We start from the raw sequence: 20,309 nt of genomic DNA on the forward strand, positions 1-20,309 counted from the left end.
ATAGGAAGCATAAAAATGGAGATGGAAACCATGAAAAAGAACCAGTCAGAAATAAAGGATATAATAATGGAAATGAAGAATATATTACAGGGAATCAATAGCAGATTAGATGAAGAAGAGGATCCAATCAGCGATGTAGAAGATAAGGTAGCAGAAAACACCCAACCAGAACAGCAAAAAGAAAAAAAGAATCCAAAAGACTAAGGAGAGTTTAAGGGGCCTCTGGGGCAACACTGAGTGTGCCAACTTTCACATTATAGGAGTACCAGAAGAAGAAGAGAGAGAGCAAGGAATTGAAAACTTATTTGAAGAAATAATGACAGAAAACTTCCCTAACTTGGTGAGGAAAATAGATATACAAGCCCAGGAAGTCCCAAATAAGACAAAACCAAAGAGGCCAACACCAAGACACATCATAATTAAAATGCCAAAAGTTAAAGACAAAGAGAGAATCTTAAAAGCAAGAGAAAAGCAGTTAGTTACCTACAAGGGAGTCCCCATAAGAATGTCAGCTGATTTCTCAACAGAAACTTTGCAGGCCAGAGGGGTTGGCAGGAAATATTCCAAGTGGTGAAAAGCAAGGACCTACAACCAAGATTACTCTACCCAGCAAAACTATCATTTAGAATAGAAGGACAGATAAAGAGCTTCCCAGACAAGAGAAAGGATAAGAAGCTACCTTTTACAAGCAATCTTAGAGGGACTTCTTGGGGATGGGTGAAAAGGGGAAGGGATTAAGAAATACAAATGGGTTGCTACACAGTAGTCATGGGGATGTAGGGTATATCAAAAGGAATACAGTCAATAATATTTTAATAACTAGGTATATGGTACCAGATAGATACTAGATCTATCAGGATAATAGAGGGGAATGGGGTTGAGGGCAGGGTGAAAAATGTGAAGGTATTAAGAAATGTAAATTGATAGTTAATACAGTAAGGGGAATATAATCAACAATGTTGTCAAGATCATGTAAGGTGTCAGATAGGCACTGGACTTATCAGGGGGATCACGTCATAGACAGTGTAGATGCCTGACCAATGCACTATAAACCTGAAGCTCCAGTAGAGTAATATCGAATGTCAACTACAACTAAATATATAAATATATATAGTCACGGGATGTGGAGTACAACATAGGGAAGATAGTCGTTGGTACTGTAACAGCTATATAAGATTTCAGAGGGGCAGTAGCTTGGGAGGTGGGTTATCACTTCATGAGAGGTTTAAATGTCTATTACTTTGCTTTGTACACTTGAAACTAAAAAAATATATAAATAAACAAAAATAAATAAAATAAAAGGCATCCAAATTTGAAAGGAAGAAGTAAAACTGTCACTATTTGCAGAGGACATGATACTATACATAGAAAACCCTAAAGACTCCACTAAAAATTATTAGAATAAATGAATAAGTAAAATAGCAGGATACAAAATCAATATACAGAAATCTGTCACATTTCTATATACTAATAGGGAGAAATTAAGAAAATAATCCCTTGGAACAAGACAAACAAATGAAGAAACAAAAACTCATAGAAACAGACAATAGTTTAGTGGTTACCAGAGGGTGGGGGAGAGGAGGGTGGTAGATGACGGTAAAAGGTGTCAAATACATGGTGATGGAAGGAGAACTGTCTCTGGGTGGTGAACACTCAATGTGATACACAGATGATGTAATACAGAATTGTACACCTGAAACCAATTTAACTTTACTAACAACTGTCACCCCAATAAACTTTAATTAAAAAAGAAAATAATACCATTTACCACTGCTTCAGAAAAAATGAAACACCTACCGTGTTTCCCCGAAAATAAGACCTAGCCAGACCATCAACTCTACTGCGTCTTTTGGAGCAAAAATTAATATAAGACTCGGTTGTATTTTAATATAAGACTGGGTATAATATAACATAATATGTAATTAATATAATACAACATAATATGATTAATATAATATGACATAATATTATACAATACAATATAATATCAGGTTTTATATTACTTTTTGCTCCAAAAGACACATTAGAGCTGGTGGTCCAGCTAGGTCTTCAGTGAAACACCGTACAAATAAATTCAACGAAGGAGGTGAAAAACCTATACTCTGAAAACTATAAGACACTGAAGAAAAAAATTAAAAAGGACACAAATAAATGGAAGGATATACCGTGCTCAAGGATTGGAAAGACTAATATCGTTAAAATGTCCATACTATCCAAAGGAATCTACAGATTCAACGTAATCCCTATAAAAATACCACAACATTCTTCTCAGAAGTAAAAAAGGTAATCCTAAAATTTATATGGAACCATGAAAGATCGCAGATAGCCAAAGCAATCTTTAGAAAGGACAAAGTTGGAGGCATTATGCTCTGCGATCTCAAACTATCCTACAAAGCTATAATAATCAAAACAGCATAGTACTGGCATAAAAACAGACCCATAGATCACTGAACGGAGAGCCCAGAAATATACCCTCACTTATGTGGTCAAAGGAGGCAAGAATATACAATGAAGAAATGACAGTCTCTTCAATAAGTGGTGCTGGGAAAAATGGACAGATATATGCAAAGAAAAAAAAAAAGAAATGGAACAGTAAATTAAAGGCTTAAATGTAAGACTTGTAACCACAAAACTCACAGAAGAAAACAGAGGTAGTAAACCCTTTGACATCAATAGTATCTTTTGGGTATGTCCCCTCAAGCAGGGAAACAAAAGCAAAAATGAATAAATGAGATTACATCAAAATAAAACGTTTTTGTACAGTGAACGAAACCACTAACAAAATGAAAAGACTCAAATATGTCGTGATGGAAAGAGAACTGACTCTGGGTGGTGAACACCCAATGTGATATATAGATGATGTAATACAGAATTGTACACCTGAAATCTATGTAACTTTGCTAACAATTGTCACCCCAATTAACTTTAAAAATAAAAAAAAATAAAAAAAAATTTAACTAAAAAATTTAAAGAAAAAAAGTAAAAGACTACCTACTACATGGGGGAATATACTCACAAATGAGGGGCTACTACCCAAAATACGTAAGGAACTCATATAACAGAAATAACAAAGAAATAAACAATCCGATCAAAAACTGGGCAGAGGACACAGAGAGACATTTCTTCAGAGGACATACAGATGGCCAACAGACATATGATAAGATGCTCAACGTCACTAATCATCAGGGAAATGCAAATCAAATCTCCAAAGAGGTACTGCAACACCTGTCAGAATGGCTATTATCAAAAAGTCAACAAACAACAAATGTTGAGGATGTGCAGAAAAGGCAACCCTTGTGCCCTGTATGTAGGTGGGAGTGTAATTGGTGTAGCCACTATGGAAAACAGTGTGTAGAGTCCTCAAAACACTAAGAATAGAGCTGCCATGTGAACGAGCAATTCTACTTTTGGAAATTTATCTGAAGAAAACAAAAACACTAATTTGAAAAGATACGACTGTATTCCTTTCACACTGCTTTTCACACATTTATTCATTCTCTACACTCACTAGAAAGGACACTTTTTCTGTTTTAATCACTGTTATATATCCCCAAATTCTAAAATGACACTTGGCATCCTCAAGGTATTCATAATTTTTTTCTTGAATGGCTTATGAAGTAGATCTAAATATATTACCATGGTAATATTAGGTTAAATTAAAAAGATACAGAACAGTAAGTTACAGAATAATCACTCAGCAAGATCTTGTTTTTAAGAATCTAACCATCTATGTATATGTAGGAAAAGATATGGAAAGATACTTGACAAAACTGTTACCCATCAATATTTTTCTGGGGATTGGGATCGACAAGGTGGATGGAGACTAGGACAATGATTTTCACTGTATATTCACTTTTAAATTGTTTTTCTGTTGTCTCACTTTTTCCCCAAAATAATTTCACTTTTGGAATTCAGATGATAAAGAATAAAGAAAAAAGCATGTATTAAGTATTGTCGTGAAGCCATTTTTAGCAACAAAAACAACTGGTTGCTTACTATGAGGCAGACTCTGTTCTAAGTATTTTTAATGCATCGTTTCATGTAAATACATAAGAATCCTATGAGGTAATTGTTATAAGCATCTCCATTTTATAAATGAGGCAAATGAGGGTCAGAGAGGTTGAAAAATGTGTCCAGGTCATGTAGCTAGAAATAGCATATAAAACATGTGAAATTCGTGACATGTATTAGAATTTCTCCTCCCCGATTACAGCAGGTGGAAGCGAAGAGTGGGAACCATCATGCGCTCACCTTGCAGGCCTAGGTGACCCGGATGTACTGCGCATAGTGCTCTCCACTCGAGGACTCGCCACTTCAGGAGGCTGAGGAGGAATGAGGGTTTTCCGAACTGCCATTCTGAAAGAGACAAGAGGCAAGCCTGGAAAACAGCAGTCTGAAAGCCTTAAAAGATAAGTGTGAGATGCACATTTGTTAGGCATAGATAGCTATTGCAAAAAAAAAAAAAAAAAACACACTAAAGTGAATTTTTAAATTAATTTTTAATGATTTTTAAAATTTTATCAAAGCAATATAGGCATGTTATTTAAAAAGTCAAACAGTACTAGAAGACTTTCAACAAAATAGAGCGGGTCCATTCCCTATCCCTCCCCACTTCGTGCCCAGAACTCTCCAGAAAGCCATCACTGTAACTCTTTTAGTTGCTTTTACTAGCATGCCACATCTCCTTTTCACTTAAAATTTAAATCCATATTAAATGTCTACAGTCATTATAATGTCTATGTATTTATATTGACCTGAGCAAGTTCCTGGAAGCCAAGTGAAAAAGGCTGATCTAGGCCGTTAGTGACCAACTATGCCGTGCGGTAGAGAGACCATGTGTGGCTCAGACTGAGAACTGACCGCTGGACTCAGCAATGCAGAAGTCGTGAACGACCACGACATGTTAATGCAGGCAGTGGTGTAGAGCGAAAGTTAGATGAGAGTAGGTATGAGAGAGAAGTTTTAGAACCAGAATACATCATTTTGCAACGCCCAATAACTAATGGACCCAGATACTGATCTTCAAGACAGGTAACAGCTCAAAAACGGTGAGCACCAGACACCTTGTCTCCTGGTAAAAGACTAAATCACAGACTTATGAAGTAGTCTTGACAAAACAAAAATTTAAAAACTGAATTTAATCAAGCCTTCAGAGTCAAGTAACAACTAGAGAAAATGGGGAGGAGAGAAGAACAAGTAAAACTACGCTATAAGGTTAGTGGTTTGAGTTGTGTTCCCTAAAAAGATACATCTCAGTCCTAATCCCTGGCACGTGTGAGTATAATAGTTTTTGCGAATGTAATTAAGTTAAGGATCTTGAGCTGAGATCACTCTAAATTTAGGGAAGGCCCTAAACCCAATGACTGGCAGTTATAACAGAAAGGAGAGGGAGACCTGAGAAGGGAAGGCCACATGAACATGAAAGGGGACTGGAGTGAGGAGTCCACAGGCAGTGAATGCAGAGGACCGCCAGCAGCCTCAGCAGCTGAGAGACAGGCACGGGACGGCATGCAGAAGACAGCATTCTGATAGCATGCAGAAGAAGCGACCCTGCAAACACCTCGAATGCAGACTTCTAGCCATCAGAATCCTGAGCATAAATTTCCGTTGTTCTTAGCTACTAAGTTTGTGGTGATTTGTTATAGCAGTTCTAAGAAACTAATACAAGGTGGATACAATCAACAAATTCCAGGGGGGAGAGTGAGGGACTCCATAGGACAAAAGACAAAGTTTCTTCAACAAATAAATTGCATGAAAAAAAGAGATGGAGGAAACCTGCATATTAGAAGAGTCTTAAGAGACATATCAACTAATCTTAACGTGTGCACCACATCAAAATACTAATTCAAGTAAATAATATAAACCAAAACAAAACTTGTGACATTTGAGATCAGTGGAAATTTGAACAATAACTAGATATTTGATATTAAGGAGTCATTGCATTTTTTAAATATATTATCTCTCAACAGACATGCTGAAAAATATAAAAATGAAACGATGTGCTGTTTGAATTTGCTTCAAAATAATATGGTGGCAGGGGGTCGGTGGGCATAAAGATAAAATCGGCCATGAGCTGTTACGTTGATAACTGAAGCTGGATAATGGGTACACATTTATATGTTCAAAATTTGATTATGTTTAAACTTTTCCATAAGAAATAAACAGAAAAGATAGATCAACTCCATTACCCACTCCCCAAAAGCAAAAATAAACAAAACAACCTAATGAGATGACTAAACTTTAAAAAAGTGCCAATAACAAGAGCTGGTAATGATGAATGCAATGATCCCCACAGCTGGCGAGGGTGTAAACGGATATGAGCACCTGGAAAAACGACTGGCGCGATGTACCAGAGTGGAACATAAGCACAGCCTACAACTGGATTAGACCACTCATAGCCAGCATGAGCAGTGGCATCTGGCACGACTGGGCCTACTCACCCATCTGTGGTGGGTTTCTTCCGCAGTATACTTGGCCGGGGCGATGAGCCCTGGGCTGGAGCGCTGCTGCTAGCACTCTGGCTGTGGGTCTGCACCACCGTGGTTGCGGCTGGGGCAGCACTGAATGGACTGCTAATGGGGTTGGCTACAATTGTGGCTCCATCTGCCAGGACCACTGCTGGAGGACAGGGAGGGGCAGGGAGAACAGTGAGGAGAGGGAAACGAAAGAAAAACTACGAAAATGTCACATAACAAATAAAAAGCAATCAGATCACCAGAATCAGAGCATGCATGCTATGACTGTCCAATTTCAAGAAGATAAGGGTTAGGAGTCTTTTGGTACGTAATCAATAACAATTTTTCTTTTCTGTATGATCATCACTCCTAATAAATGAGGTAAGATACATAAAGTACACAGTATACTTCAAGAAATGTTCTCCCAGTTTTCATAAAACACAACTGCCTCTCAATCCCTAAAAGTGGTACGAACAATTCAGTCAATCTTAATTTTACAGCTTTACATACAGCTTTAAAAAAAATCTTAAATGGAATGAGACTATTACTACTATAAGGTGAATTTGCTCTCTCAACTAAGAGTCCTTTCCAGAATGCAGTTCTTACCACGTGTAAATGGCTACTAGGTTGTTTATGTATTTCTCATGCTTACAGTGACCCTGACAGGAAAGTTCTAAGCAACTCCTGTTCCAAGGAGGAAATGAAAGCCTGGAGAAACTACCTGAGACAACAAAGCCAGCAAGCGGCGGATCAGGATTTAAACCCAGTATCTCTCTTTTCTCCACACCAACTCCCACGCAGAAAGTAAAATTACCTGACGTCTTTCCTTCGGGCGGAGGCTGCTGAGTACCGACTGCTGCGGGCTGAAGTCCCTGTGTGTTGAGCGGGGTTGCGGAGTGAATTCCCTGTGTGCCAATGGGTGCTGGCTGCATGCCTGGGGCCCCGATGGGCGCAGGCTGGATCCCCTGGGCCCCGATGGGCGCAGGCTGGATCCCCTGGATGTGCCGAGCATGAGATGCATCCACTGTCATCAACTGCATGGGGTTTAGGTGGACGGTAGATGCCACCCCCACACCAGTCTGAGCCGTTATGGCCGAGTTTGGAGCCTGAGCTGAAACTAAAAACAATGCAAAAAGTGACTACAAGTGTTAGCTCTGATTAGACACAGTCCACATAGGAGAAAAACACTAAAATGAAAACAGAACTTTCCTACTGTACAAGATATAAACCCTCGGTTAAAAACAAAAAAGTGCTATACAAAACTACAAATCGAGGTTTTTTTCCCCTTCTCACTTCCTATCAAGTCGCTATGACCTTTCTACAGATTACTAGAAATAGCATTAAAACAAAAAACCAATCACCTACTAAATTCCAAATGTGAGCCAGGCAATTGTGCTAAGTAATTAATATAAAACGTCTGAAATACACTCATGGCTCCCAGGTCAAGAATCTTTGTTTTACTTGATAGAACCACTATCATAGGCATTTCTGAAATATAACAGTTATGAATTTTAAGTTCCATATATCCACTGAAGAGACAGTACAAGCAAGTTTTCTTTTTTCTGTCAAGCAAACACATCACCTATGTGCATATCACACACGCACACAGGAGTATTACTCAACCATACAAAAGGAAATCTTGTTGCTTGCAACATAATGGACCTTGAGGGTCCTGTGCTAAATGAACTAAAGACAGAGAAAGACAAATACTATATAATCTCATTTATATTGGAATCTAAGAAAAAACAAATGCAAACCAAGCTCACAGATATAGAGAACAGACTGGTTGTTGCCAGAGGTGGGCGGTGTGGGGGTAGGGGCTGAGTAAAATGGCTCAAGGGTGTCTAAGGGTACAAATTTCCAGTTATAAAATACATAAGTCAACGGGGTGTAATGTACAGCATGGCGACTATAGTTAATCATAGTGAACTGCTTATTTAAAAGTTGCTATGAGAGATCTTAAAAGTTCTCACTTCACAAGAAAAAAATTATTTTAACTATATGTGGTGATGGATGCTCTACACTTCTGTGGTGAGCATTCTGCAATACAGACAAATATCAAATCATTATGTTGTACACCTGAAACTAATATGTCAATTATACTTCAATTTAAAAAAGATATAAATGAAAAAGTTTTATAAACCATATAAAGATCAATTTTTATTTTGAATGAGAAAAGTAGAGTGAAAAGTTAGTACATGCAAATTTATAGTCACTGCTATATTGCAATTTCCCCCTTGATAAATTAGCAAATAGTGCCAGAGCATTAGTTTCTTCCTGAGAAATGTACTTCTGTTACTTCTGTTCAATAATAGTTTTTGGTAGCTTGCCTGTTGTAGATCATGCAGTCTAGTCACCATTCCAAGCCTTTTCAAGATCCAATCTTGAAAGGACTACATCCTCACTCACACTGTGCTCCAGCCCAAACCGAACCACTCTGTTCCAAAAACATATTCTATGCTAATACTTTATTCACAGACAGAAATGTGCTTTTCTCTGATCCCACCATAGCTCTGTCTTATCCATTCTAAGAGATGCTTTCCAAATGCTACTTCATTTAGGAAAATCACTCCTGACCTCCAACCTTACCCTGTCATGTAGAAATAACCTCTCTTACCTCAGAAGCAGAAAGGCTTTCTTTGCTCAAGCCTCTCTTCTGGGACTTATTATTCTGTCTACTAACTATCTCTTCACGTCTTACTTCCATACTAGACTCTAAGCTTGTTGAAAGCAAGATATGTTTAACAGTCAACTTTAATAATAGAGCCTGGTATAGGACCTTACGTACAGTAGGGTGTCAATAAATATTTGTGAAATTAATAAATGTAGGAATGAATAATGAATAAATGAATACATAAAATGGAAAACACCTCTGAAATAAGTGAAATTTTAGGAACAATTGGAGAGAGATCAATCACTTATAAACTACAGATTACATATATTCATAATTACATATTCATATCTACATTGAACTAATAAACAATGGACCAAGATTCCACCTTTATAAGCAACCAGAGACAATTACTTTAATCTGTCACAATCTATGTATTAGATTAATCCCATATTTGGCAAGATTGGAGCCTACAATATAAAAATTTTTCTGTCCTCTTCCTGATTTGAAAAACATCTGTTTTGGAATTATTTGAAATGAGCCACTGGAACAGGACACTGTAAGCTGGTTCATAAATCATTCCTTCAGTTGTATTCATCCATGTACGGGCTGACATGTCTGAGAAAGAATGTATTACCTCTCATCTGCGCCAGCAATGGTGTAGATATCGGTACTGAAAGAAGTGTTGCGGACTGTGTGTACCATTCTGTTTTCTGTGTTAGGGTCTACCAGGGCTGCTGCGGTGGTGAAAGACACTTGGAATAATGTAGAAAACCAGATGATTGGCAGGATCCCCAACACTTCCCATGGTGCTGGTATGATGGAGTTTTACAAACGTTTATAGAAAATCACTGGGCTAGCTCAGGAGACACTCTGCATATTCTTTTCAGTTGGCTAGCATTCAGAGAAATACGTCCTGGTCATGAGTCACCTTCTCCAGAAAGGCAAAATGACTGCACTGTTACTGAAGTTTCAATTGGTCAAAGTAGTTGAAGGAACATGAAAGTTAAGAGCTGTCACTGATAACGACTTAAGGATTTAGAGCAATAAGTGTAACACCTTTAGCGACAATCAATTACACACTCTTTTGTCTCTTCGAGATTGTCAATAAGGAACATTGTTAGGAATTTCCTTTGAAAAGATGGTATTAATTTAACGTATAGCAAAACATGGCAGAATATTCAGAACAGTTCAGCTATTTTCCCACATTAGAGGTAAAAATTAAAAATAAAACTTGGAGAAAGTTTTGCAAAAAAAAACCCCAAAACAAACCAACAGAGATAAAAGAACCTGTTTTCAAAGCTATTTAAATACTTTCCAGCGTTTCAAAGTTTTAGACCAGCACTTTGTATATATAAGCCACACATGCAACTTAAAATTTTCCTATAGCAACATAAGTAAAAAGAAGCAGGCCAAATTGATTTTAATGATATATTTTGTTTAATCCAATATATCCAAAATATTATCATTTCAAAATGTAATCACTATAAACGTTTTAAATAACATCTTTTACATTCTCTTTCCATGCTATGTCTTCAAAATTCAGGGTATATTTTACTCTTAAAGCGTATCTCAATTTAGATACTAAATTTTTATCACAAAAATTAGAGTTGTATTTTGATTCCATAAAATCTACATTTTGATAAAGTAGTTCCACACCACTAAGTTGTTTCAAACATATGTGAAGTTTCTCCAATTTTAAGTAAAACAAAAAAATTCAGTTCTTCATTTGCACCGAGTCCCTCTTCAGTCCTCAATAGCGACACGTGGCCTGGGCTGCAGCCCTAACTGGCACAGAGTGGAGGGCAGTGTCCACTAGCTGAACAATCTGTCTTTCTCATGCCTACAGTGAGCTGAGGGTTCCACAGGAAAGTATGACACAAATGCTGAGGCTTAAGGATCATTCTTCCTGGATTTTCAAAAAGAATACTATTTACAAGAATGGTGAGTGTTCAGCATAAGTGGATTAACATGAAAAACAACACAAAGCTCACAAAATAGGAGCCCTGTGAGAGTACAGCTTTACTCATTTTAACTATATTACAATTTTAAGGCATAATAAAAAGTTAACATAATTATCCTCACGGTGGGATAAAATCATGCTAATGTCACTAATAATAACCTTTGTATGAACAATGAGATGGTGATTTAAAACCGTAAAGCTTCAGATTTTAGCTTTATGTGAATTTGAAAATAGAAGCTGCAATAATTAAATCCATACTAGGAATATTCACTGATCAGTTTTTATCTCATTGCTTACAAAAATTAAAATTCTAAAAGTCATCTTAACAGGGGGGCTCATACCTGGATACTGTCGGATGGTGGACACAGAGCTGGTGATTGGGGTGTACGTATGAGCAGCCAGTGGGTATGCAGAAGGTGGGTACGTTGGCAAAAAGTACTGGAACTGAACTGGAACAGATGGTCTATAGATAGAATACAGATAATTTGAACCAAAATTGTCTATTTTCTTCTTTATCTTCAAATGATCCTATCCCCCAGATTCTCTTCAGACTCTTAACTGCCATACTAACATTTCCCAAATTGTGTCCCAATTAGATGAAAAGATACAGATATACAGACTAATATTTTAAAATAAATGAATACTATAAATACTGTATCATTAAATGTAAAATATATATGGGATAATAATTACTAAAACTGATTCAAAAAATCCTCAGCAATGTCTTCTCTGCTCAATTCCACTTGAAAGACTCTAAGCTCTGATTATTTTTACTGGCAAATTTTATCAAACAGATAATCCCAAGCTTATACAAGCTGAGTCAGAGGCCAGAAAAACAAGAAAAGTAATCTAATTTGTTTTTTGAGCTTAACATAGCCTTGATACCAAAACTGGACAGGAAGTGTATGAAAAAAATTATAAACATATCTCTCTGTATTGACACAAAAATCCCTAGATAAAATTGAATCAAGTACTATATATAACATTAAACACATCTTGATAAAATAAGGTTTATTATAAAAAGATAAAAATAATTCAATATCAGAATTTCTGTTAATGGTTTAGATATTAAACAACTAAAAAAAATTTGAAACTTTGCAAAAGATAAATAAAAAATATTTAACAGCTCTCAACACTTACTCATGACGTGAATACCTAAGAAAACAGGATTATTACCCCCAAATATATCATGAAATTTCCGAAGAATTCCCACTTAGATCAGGAATAAGACAAAGACGCTCACTATCTCTCCTGTATTCAGCATCATATTGGAAGCTCTCGCCAACAACAAGATAAACACAGGTATACAAAGCAGAAATGAAAAAACTCCCTCAACCCTCAAAAAGCTGTCCTTATTTGTAGATGAAATAAACATCTACACAGGAAATCCAAAAGAATCTACAAACTTTTAGAGCTAATAGTCATGTTCAGAAAGATGGACACACAATCAACATATTAAAACCTGTAAGCATTCCCATCACCATAATAATTAAACAAGATCATTTAAAAATGACCAAATTCTGAACTTACTTTATGTGCATCTACCAGGTTTTCACTCTGGGAGAAGGGAGATACAAGCATGAAATGGGGGAGCTAATGGGACTGAACTTGAGGAATAAGTACATTCTAAAGAGTTTATAAAATGTTACATGCTCCCTACCTCTGCCTGCTGAAAGGACCTAAAAGAATTGACAATCCAGTAACAATGAACAAAGCCAACGCCTACATCTTGCTTTCTAAATAATGAAAAGGAACCAAGACTCCTTGGAGAAATGGCAGATTCCAAAGCTCAGACAAAGTTTAGGAGGAGCCTGGAGAATCTTGTTGTGGTAGAAAGGTCCAGAATGACCAAGACATGGCAAAACCACGGGAACTTATCTGAAGGGGTTCCCAAGGACCAGCCCAAAGACAATTGGAGCATCAAAATAAAAGACAATAATGGATTTATTACAATAATGAATAAAACCAAATCCATGAGCCTGTGCCAATTCTAAAAAATAAAATACACAACAAAATAAATAAGTGGGGACAGATAAATTTCGTTATATCAGAATGCCAACTGATACAGAAGAAATTACAGTTTAGAAAAAGTCACTACTTTGCAAACATTATATTGCAACCATTGGTTCAGCCAAGAATAATCAATACGCACTAACAGTATTGAAAGCTTAATGGGGGACAGGATATTTCCACACAGACCACTTGTTTACAAAGAAAAAATAACCCTTTATAGAAGAATCTGGCAAACATCACCTTCACTAAGTCATTAATGTTGACATAATTAACAATGGGACAGAGGGGAAGCAGGAGCTCTCTGATGTAATAGCAGTGAGAAGGACGTTATCACCTAGATGGTATTCGCTCCAAAAATACACAACCTGAATTTATGAGAAAACAATCTGACAAGCCCAAATTGAAAAATATTCTATAAAAACAATTGGTCTACCTATACTCTTAAAAAATGTCAATGTATGAAAGAGAATGGAAAGCTAAAAAATCGTTTCAGGGATAACTGTAGTGCGCTTAACAGAATATCTGTTCTTTGGAGATGAAAATGGAAGTACTTTGGGGTAGGGTAGCGATGCTGCAACTGTTACTCTCAAAATAAACAGAAGCACACAAAACAAAAAATGGTACTAGGAGAACATCCATTAAAAGAAGAATGGCTGAATATAGACATTTTCACAAAATTAAAAGAGAAATAACACAATATATTATTTTCAGGGAGCAATTTGAAAATAAGTAAATATATGCCATATTTGTGGGGCATTTTGTTTTAGTGAAAATTCAAAACGATTAATGACATCATGGAGCAATGTAACTGGCATATTCCCTCCTACCTGTTGTCACTGCGGGTTTCCATGGCCACAGGATTTGGAGAGGCCCGATGTCCTGAAATGGGAATGAGGCTACTCCTCTCCGCGGGGTAGTCAGGCTGGATCCGAGGAGAAGTGTGCGTGATCTGCTGAGGCACCACCTTAGCTACAAAAAGCAGAACCCACTTACATCACCACTCATGTGCTTTTATTGGCATGCCAAATCATTCTTGGCCAGCAATAATCCTACCAATGTAAATAGTAATAAGAAGTCTGGATTTTTAGTTTTAATCGAAATAAAAAATAAAAGATAAGGTTCAACTGAATTACTGCAATCCAATGATCCACTAATAGTTTCACACTGTTATTTGTCAAAGCAGGGTTAAAATTAATACTTTAACAAAACTATCAGCAACCGACCACTATTCCCATGACCTAGTTTCTTTGAGACTCTTTTTTTAAAAGAAAACATTTTATTTAAAAAAAGAAAAAATCAACAAAAATGTGAATACAGAAATGACAAAGACCTTAGATTCTATTCCATAATTAGTTGGGTCCATAACTAATTAGTAACATGTAACTAATTAGTAATTAGTAGATCCTTTTAATTTCCAAGTCTCAGTTCCACATCTATGAGGCCTTCTCTAAGTAATGACTTAATTTTGAATGTCCTGATTTTATACAATACTTCATAGCAAAATCAAAATGACCACGGAATTTTCAAATTTACCATGAGGCTCAAAGTTTGCTTTCCTCTAATATTTGCCATCAAATTTTGTTCAGAAGGTAGAGCTGAACTGGACTGTACTTTATAGTTCTTACAGACCTGTCAGTTAACTCTTTGACTGGGAATTTAGAAAGAAAAGTGTGATCTCAGAAATACAGAGAGACAGCTTCCATCCATACAAAGACCCAAGTTACTCCAGTGATAGGCAAATAACCACTAGAGACTGGGAAGATGCCACCACGTTACCCAAAGTGCAGCACATGAAACACCAACCGTAAGCAAGCAGCACAAACCCACCACGATGCCTGGCTATTTCCTGAGGGAGGCAGCCGGAGAAGTTTCTGCAGGATGATAGCTGAGATGCCCAATGTGACCACTGATGATGGCATCTATTGGCTAATGCAGAAGGAAGCTGGCATGACACGTTTTCCATCAGTAGTGAGTGTTGAGTTAAAAGCAATTATGCCTTATTTTTTCACTGTGCCCATTAAAGGCAGGACAAAATAATACTTCTAATAGGAACGCAGCTGTCATTTGGCAGGGCAACTAACCAGTGGTTGGTAACCACACACGTACCCAAGAGTTTGTATCAAATTTGTATCTTTACTTTTTCAAATTAAAAAAGCCATATTCTCAATTATTTAAAATAAATAAAACCTAAGAAAAAATGTAAAGCAGAAATCCCAAGTTGGCCACAATGCTAACACCCAAGATAATCCGTTTCTGAATCCTGTGACTGTCTGATTTTGCTTTTTCTAATTCTAAGACCACTGTCATATGGGACAAAATATGGAGAAAGGAAGGAATGGGGAGAAGGTATAAAATAGCAGATTAAGTAAACGCTATGCCTGCTGCCTCCCAGGATCACACCAAAATTACAACTAAATTACAGAATAATCAACCTCGGGAATCATCTGAAGTCTACCTGAACAGAATCCCTATAATTAAGGATCTAAAGAAAAAGCGCACATCAAGACTGGTAGGAGAGGCTGAGACGGAAAATGGGCTGACCCCACACCCACAGGTAGTGGGTAAGCCCCTGGCGGGGGGGGGAAGGGACGCCAGCCCTCCCCACCCCCCGGGCTCCCCAGCCATTGGGTCCTGGGCCAGGAGGAGGAGTTCCCACAACACCTGACAGTGAGAACAGCGAGGACACTGTCTGCCCATCCCAGGGAGACAGAAGGCGACTGGAAACCCAGACACCCTCATAAAGGGCCTGCACACAGACTCACTCACTTGCAAGCATTCACCTGGTTTCCGGCGGAGGGGTAGCCACGCGAGAGGCACTGGACACATCTAGAGAAGGACTGAGTTTTGTGGCCACAGGGTGAGGACTGGAGGGACAAGCCATTGTCCTTATGAGGAGCCTGCCTCATGTGTAGCATAGAGGAGGGCTCCATCTTTTCTATGTTGAACCCTCCCCGAAGCAGCCAAATCTGAGACCACATTGGTCTGGTAAAATCTGTGTGTGCATACCACCTTGGTGACACCTTGGGTGCCCACCCCGCCCAGCTGTAAGGGTATTGCCAGGGACACTCAGGCTCCTAGACGGTTGGCCCTGCCCCACATGCTGCCGAAGTCTTCTACAGCAGCAGACAGCCCCTGGTTTCCAGGGAAAATTTTGGTGATGGGCAGTGTGCCACAATGCACCCTGCAGCCTCTCTTGGGCTGCTCTTGGGGACTGTAGGCCTGAGGCAAGGGATGGCAGGCTAGGGCACTTTGCAAAATGTTCACGAGCTCAGCACTAATGCAAGAACCGAAACTGCATTAATTTTGTAAAAACCACTGCCCACACCCTGTAACTTCCTGGAACCCAACACTGCCCACCTAGTACTGCATTACAGGGGACACTCTCAATTTAAGGTCAATCAGCCTGGCTAGCACATCTAAAGAGGCTTTTCCAAAACCAGAGACATACAGGCAGGTGGCAACAAGCCTAGGGGCCCCTGGGCCTTTCGCTAAGCTGCCACAGGCCCAATTGGTGGTAGCTGGCCTTGGTTCACAATGTGGGGTGGCCACGTAGGCATATTTCAGCCTTGCCTATTACCAGCCTGTGGCTATCTGGTAGGAGCTACACAGCTATATGTGGTTGGCCTCACATGCTCCCAGGTCCAGCACAGGCAGCAGCCAACCACATATAGCTGCGTAGCTCCTACCAGATAGCTGCAGGCAGGCAAGAGGCAAGGCTGAAATAGGTCTACATGGGAACCCCTCCCAAGAGACACCAGAAACAACACACCGAGACCAGCTTCAGACCATACCAGAGCACTACCTGGTTAGCCCCACAAGAAACACACCCAAAGTGTGGTCTTAACAGGCACAAGAACTCACAGGGGTGAATCCCTCTCTGAGGGACCAACCCACTCACAACAGCTCATACACTGTGGGCACAGCCAGTCCTCACAGTTAGTCAGTCTGGGAGACAATTCCACCCACTGATGCACCAAAAGCAATCAAGGCTCAACAGGAGAACATACACAAGGGACACTCCCAGAACATTCGCACAGGAAAACAGGGAAACCGCGCCATTGGAACACACAGGACACATACTACATAAGGCCACCGGGCAAAGACTGAGAGACATAGCACAAGTACCTAATACATAGGAGCAAACACAGAGTGGCAGCCAGAATGAGGAAACAAAGACATATGTCCCAAATGAAAGACCAGAAGAAAACTCCAGAAACAGAACTAAACAAACTGGAGGCAACCAACCTACAAGAGATAGTTTAAAACACTGGTTGTTCGAGGAAATTAGTGAGAACTTCAACAAGGAGATAACAAGCATAAAGAAGGACAAAGAAATCATAAAAAAGAACCAGTCAGAAATAAAAACTACAATACCTGAAATGAAGATACATGAGACGAAATCAACAGATTATATAAAGCAGAGGATTGAATCAGAGATTTAGAAGACAAGTAGAATAAACTACCCAACTGGAACAATAAAAAGAAAAATGAATAAAAAACACAACAACAGCCAAAGACAGTATAAGGGACCTTTGGGACAACATCAAGCATAACAGCATTCACATCACAGAAGTACCAGAAGGAGAAGAGAGGGCCCAAGGGATTGAAAACCTATTTGAAGAAATAATGACTGAAAACTTCCACAACCTGGTGAGGGAAACAGACAAGTAAGCCCAGGAAGTTCAGAGAGTCTGAAACAAGGTGAAACCAAACAGGCCCACAACAAGAAACATCGTAATTAAAATGGCAAACATTAAAGACAAAGAGAATCCTAAAAACAGCAAGAGAAAGACAACTAATTACTTACAAGGGAGCTCCCATAAGACTATCAGCTGATTTCTCAACAGAAACTTTGCAGGACAGAAGGAAGTGTCAGGAAATATTCAAAAGTGATGAAAAACAAGGGCCTACAACCAAGACTACTGTACCCAGCAAGGCTATCATTTAAAATTGAAGGACAGATAAAGAGCTTCCCAGACAAAAAAAAGCTAAAGGAATTCATTACCACCAAACCAGTATTACAAGAAATGTGAAAAGGACTCCATTAAAGAACAAGGGGAAGAACAAACAAAATAAGATCAAAAATATGAATAATAAAATGACACTAACTATATACCTATTAATAATTACTTTAAAATGTAAATGGATTAAACATTCCAATCAAAAGACATAGAGTAGCTGAATGAATAATTAAACAAGACCCAAGCATATGCTGTCTTCAAGAGACCCAACTCAGAGCAAGACTCAACAGACTGAAAGGTAAAGGGATGGAAAAAGATATTTCATGCAAATAGAAATGAGAAAAAAAGCTGAGATAGCAATACTTCATCACACAAAATAAACTTTAAAACAAAGACTATAATAAGAGACAAGGAAGGACATTACGTAATGACAAAGGGATCAATCCAACAAGAGGACATAACTCTAGTAAACGTCTAGACACCCACCATAGGAGCACTTAAATATATGTAACAAATATTTACCGACATAAAGGCAGAGATCAAGAGTACCGTGTTTTCCTGAAAATACGATCTAGCTGGACCATCAGCTCTAATGCTGGAGAAAAAATTAATATAAGACCCAGTCTTATTTTACTACAATATAAGACTGGGTCTCATATAATGTTAATGTAATGTAATATAATTAATATAATACCAGGTCTTATATTAATTTTTGCTCCAAAAGACACATTAGAGCTGATGGTCTGGCTAGGTCTTATTTTTGGGGAAACATGGTAACACCATCATAGTAGGGGACTTGAACACCCCACTGACAATAGATAGATCCTCCAGACAGAAAATCAACACAGAAATAACGGCCTTAAATGACACACTAGACCAGATGGATTTAATAGGTACTTTTAGAGTATTTCACCCCAAAGCAACAGAATATATGACTGACAATTAAGTTTGCGAACTCATTCTAGAAAAAGCGCTACATATCTCATTGCTGAATATCACTACGGTCACCTCTGAAGTACTCCCCTTAGGAAGCTATGAACCGACGCCAGTGCCTATTCCACCCTTGAAAGCAATTCTGGAACTCTCTTTCTGGAATGACCATCAGAGCTGTCGTCACATTACCCTTGGTGTCCTGAATGTCATCAAAATGTCTTCCTTTCCATATTTCCTTTACCTTTGGGTAAAGAAAGAAGTCATTGGGGGCCAGATCAGGTGAGTAAGGAGGGTGTTTCAATACAGTTATTTGTTTACTGGCTAAAAAACTGCCTCACAGACAGTGCCGTGTGAGCTGATGCATTGTTGTGGTGCATTCAATGCAACAGCCACGAATGGTTGGCAAAAAGTTCAGGTCATTTTCGTCTTTTTCATGCAGGCTTTTCATCACTTCCAAATAGTAAACTTGGTTAACTGTTTGTCCAGTTGGTACAAATTCATAATGAATAATCTGACTTCAAAATGGTTAGCAACATCGTTTTGACTCTTGATTTGGACTGATGGAACTTTGTTGGTCATGGGGAATTGGTTGACTTCTACTATGTGCTGTATTGCTTTGTTTTAGGGTCGTATTGGCACACCTATGTTACATCACCAGTGATATCACAGTACAAAACGTCATCTTGCCTATATCAAAAAGGACTTGGCAAACTTCAACTCTTCTTCGCTTTTGTTCATCGGTGAGCTTCTCTGGGAGCATTTTTGCACACACCTTTCTCATGCCAAGATTTTCAGTTAAGATTTTCCTAACTGCTTCTCTATCAATGTTTACTTGATATACTATGCTTCTCACAGTTAGCCAACAATTCTGACATACAATTCAATGAATTTTTCAATGTTTTTATCAGTTCTGCTTGAAAGTGGCCACCCTGACCTCTCTTCATCAGTGATGCATCCTCTCCCCTTTAAAAAACGTTTAATCCATTTGTACACTGTTGTCTTCTTCATGGTATTATCCCCAGAAACTTAGTGTGACGTGATTTCACTTCCACTTTTGCCAAGTTTAAGAGGAATTTTAACATTTTTCATTTCTCAAATTCAAGCTCAGACAATCTCACAAAAGCACACAAAAACAAGCAATAATGAATGCCACTCAGCAAGACATTGTCACATGTTGAAACGAACACAGCTGTGAGACAGATACACCAAGGTTATGAAACCTTACTGAGCTGTTTGTACAGTGCTGCCAATGTAAGCGCACGGTGGCAGGTTTGTGGCTTAATTGTCAAACTTCATACATTGTTTTCAAGTGCATATGGAACATTTTCCAAGACAGACCATATGCTAGGACACAAAACAAGTCTAAATAAATT

General features: G+C 38.3%; 1 protein-coding gene across 8 annotated transcripts in view; it reads right to left on the reverse strand.

Annotated features, from left to right (window-relative positions):
- Window positions 1-20,309, reverse strand: part of SAP130 (Sin3A associated protein 130) — an 87,712-nt gene that overhangs the window by 36,780 nt on the left and 30,623 nt on the right. For 5 of the 8 annotated variants that reach the window (XM_081051677.1, XM_081051681.1, XM_081051675.1 and 2 more), the window contains exons 11-15: window positions 13,870-14,011; window positions 11,371-11,492; window positions 7,270-7,572; window positions 6,441-6,618; window positions 4,252-4,356 (exon numbers count right to left, since the gene is read on the reverse strand). In XM_081051677.1, coding sequence (XP_080907803.1) covers window positions 4,252-4,356; window positions 6,441-6,618; window positions 7,270-7,572; window positions 11,371-11,492; window positions 13,870-14,011 — 850 coding nt within the window. The remainder of the gene's footprint in view (window positions 1-4,251; window positions 4,357-6,440; window positions 6,619-7,269; window positions 7,573-11,370; window positions 11,493-13,869; window positions 14,012-20,309) is intronic. The other 3 variants (XM_081051679.1, XM_081051682.1, XM_081051676.1) reach the window with 1 other exon arrangement.

Source organism: Rhinolophus hipposideros (assembly GCF_964194185.1).
Source record: "Rhinolophus hipposideros genome assembly, chromosome: 6".
Lineage (NCBI taxonomy): Eukaryota > Metazoa > Chordata > Mammalia > Chiroptera > Rhinolophidae > Rhinolophus > Rhinolophus hipposideros.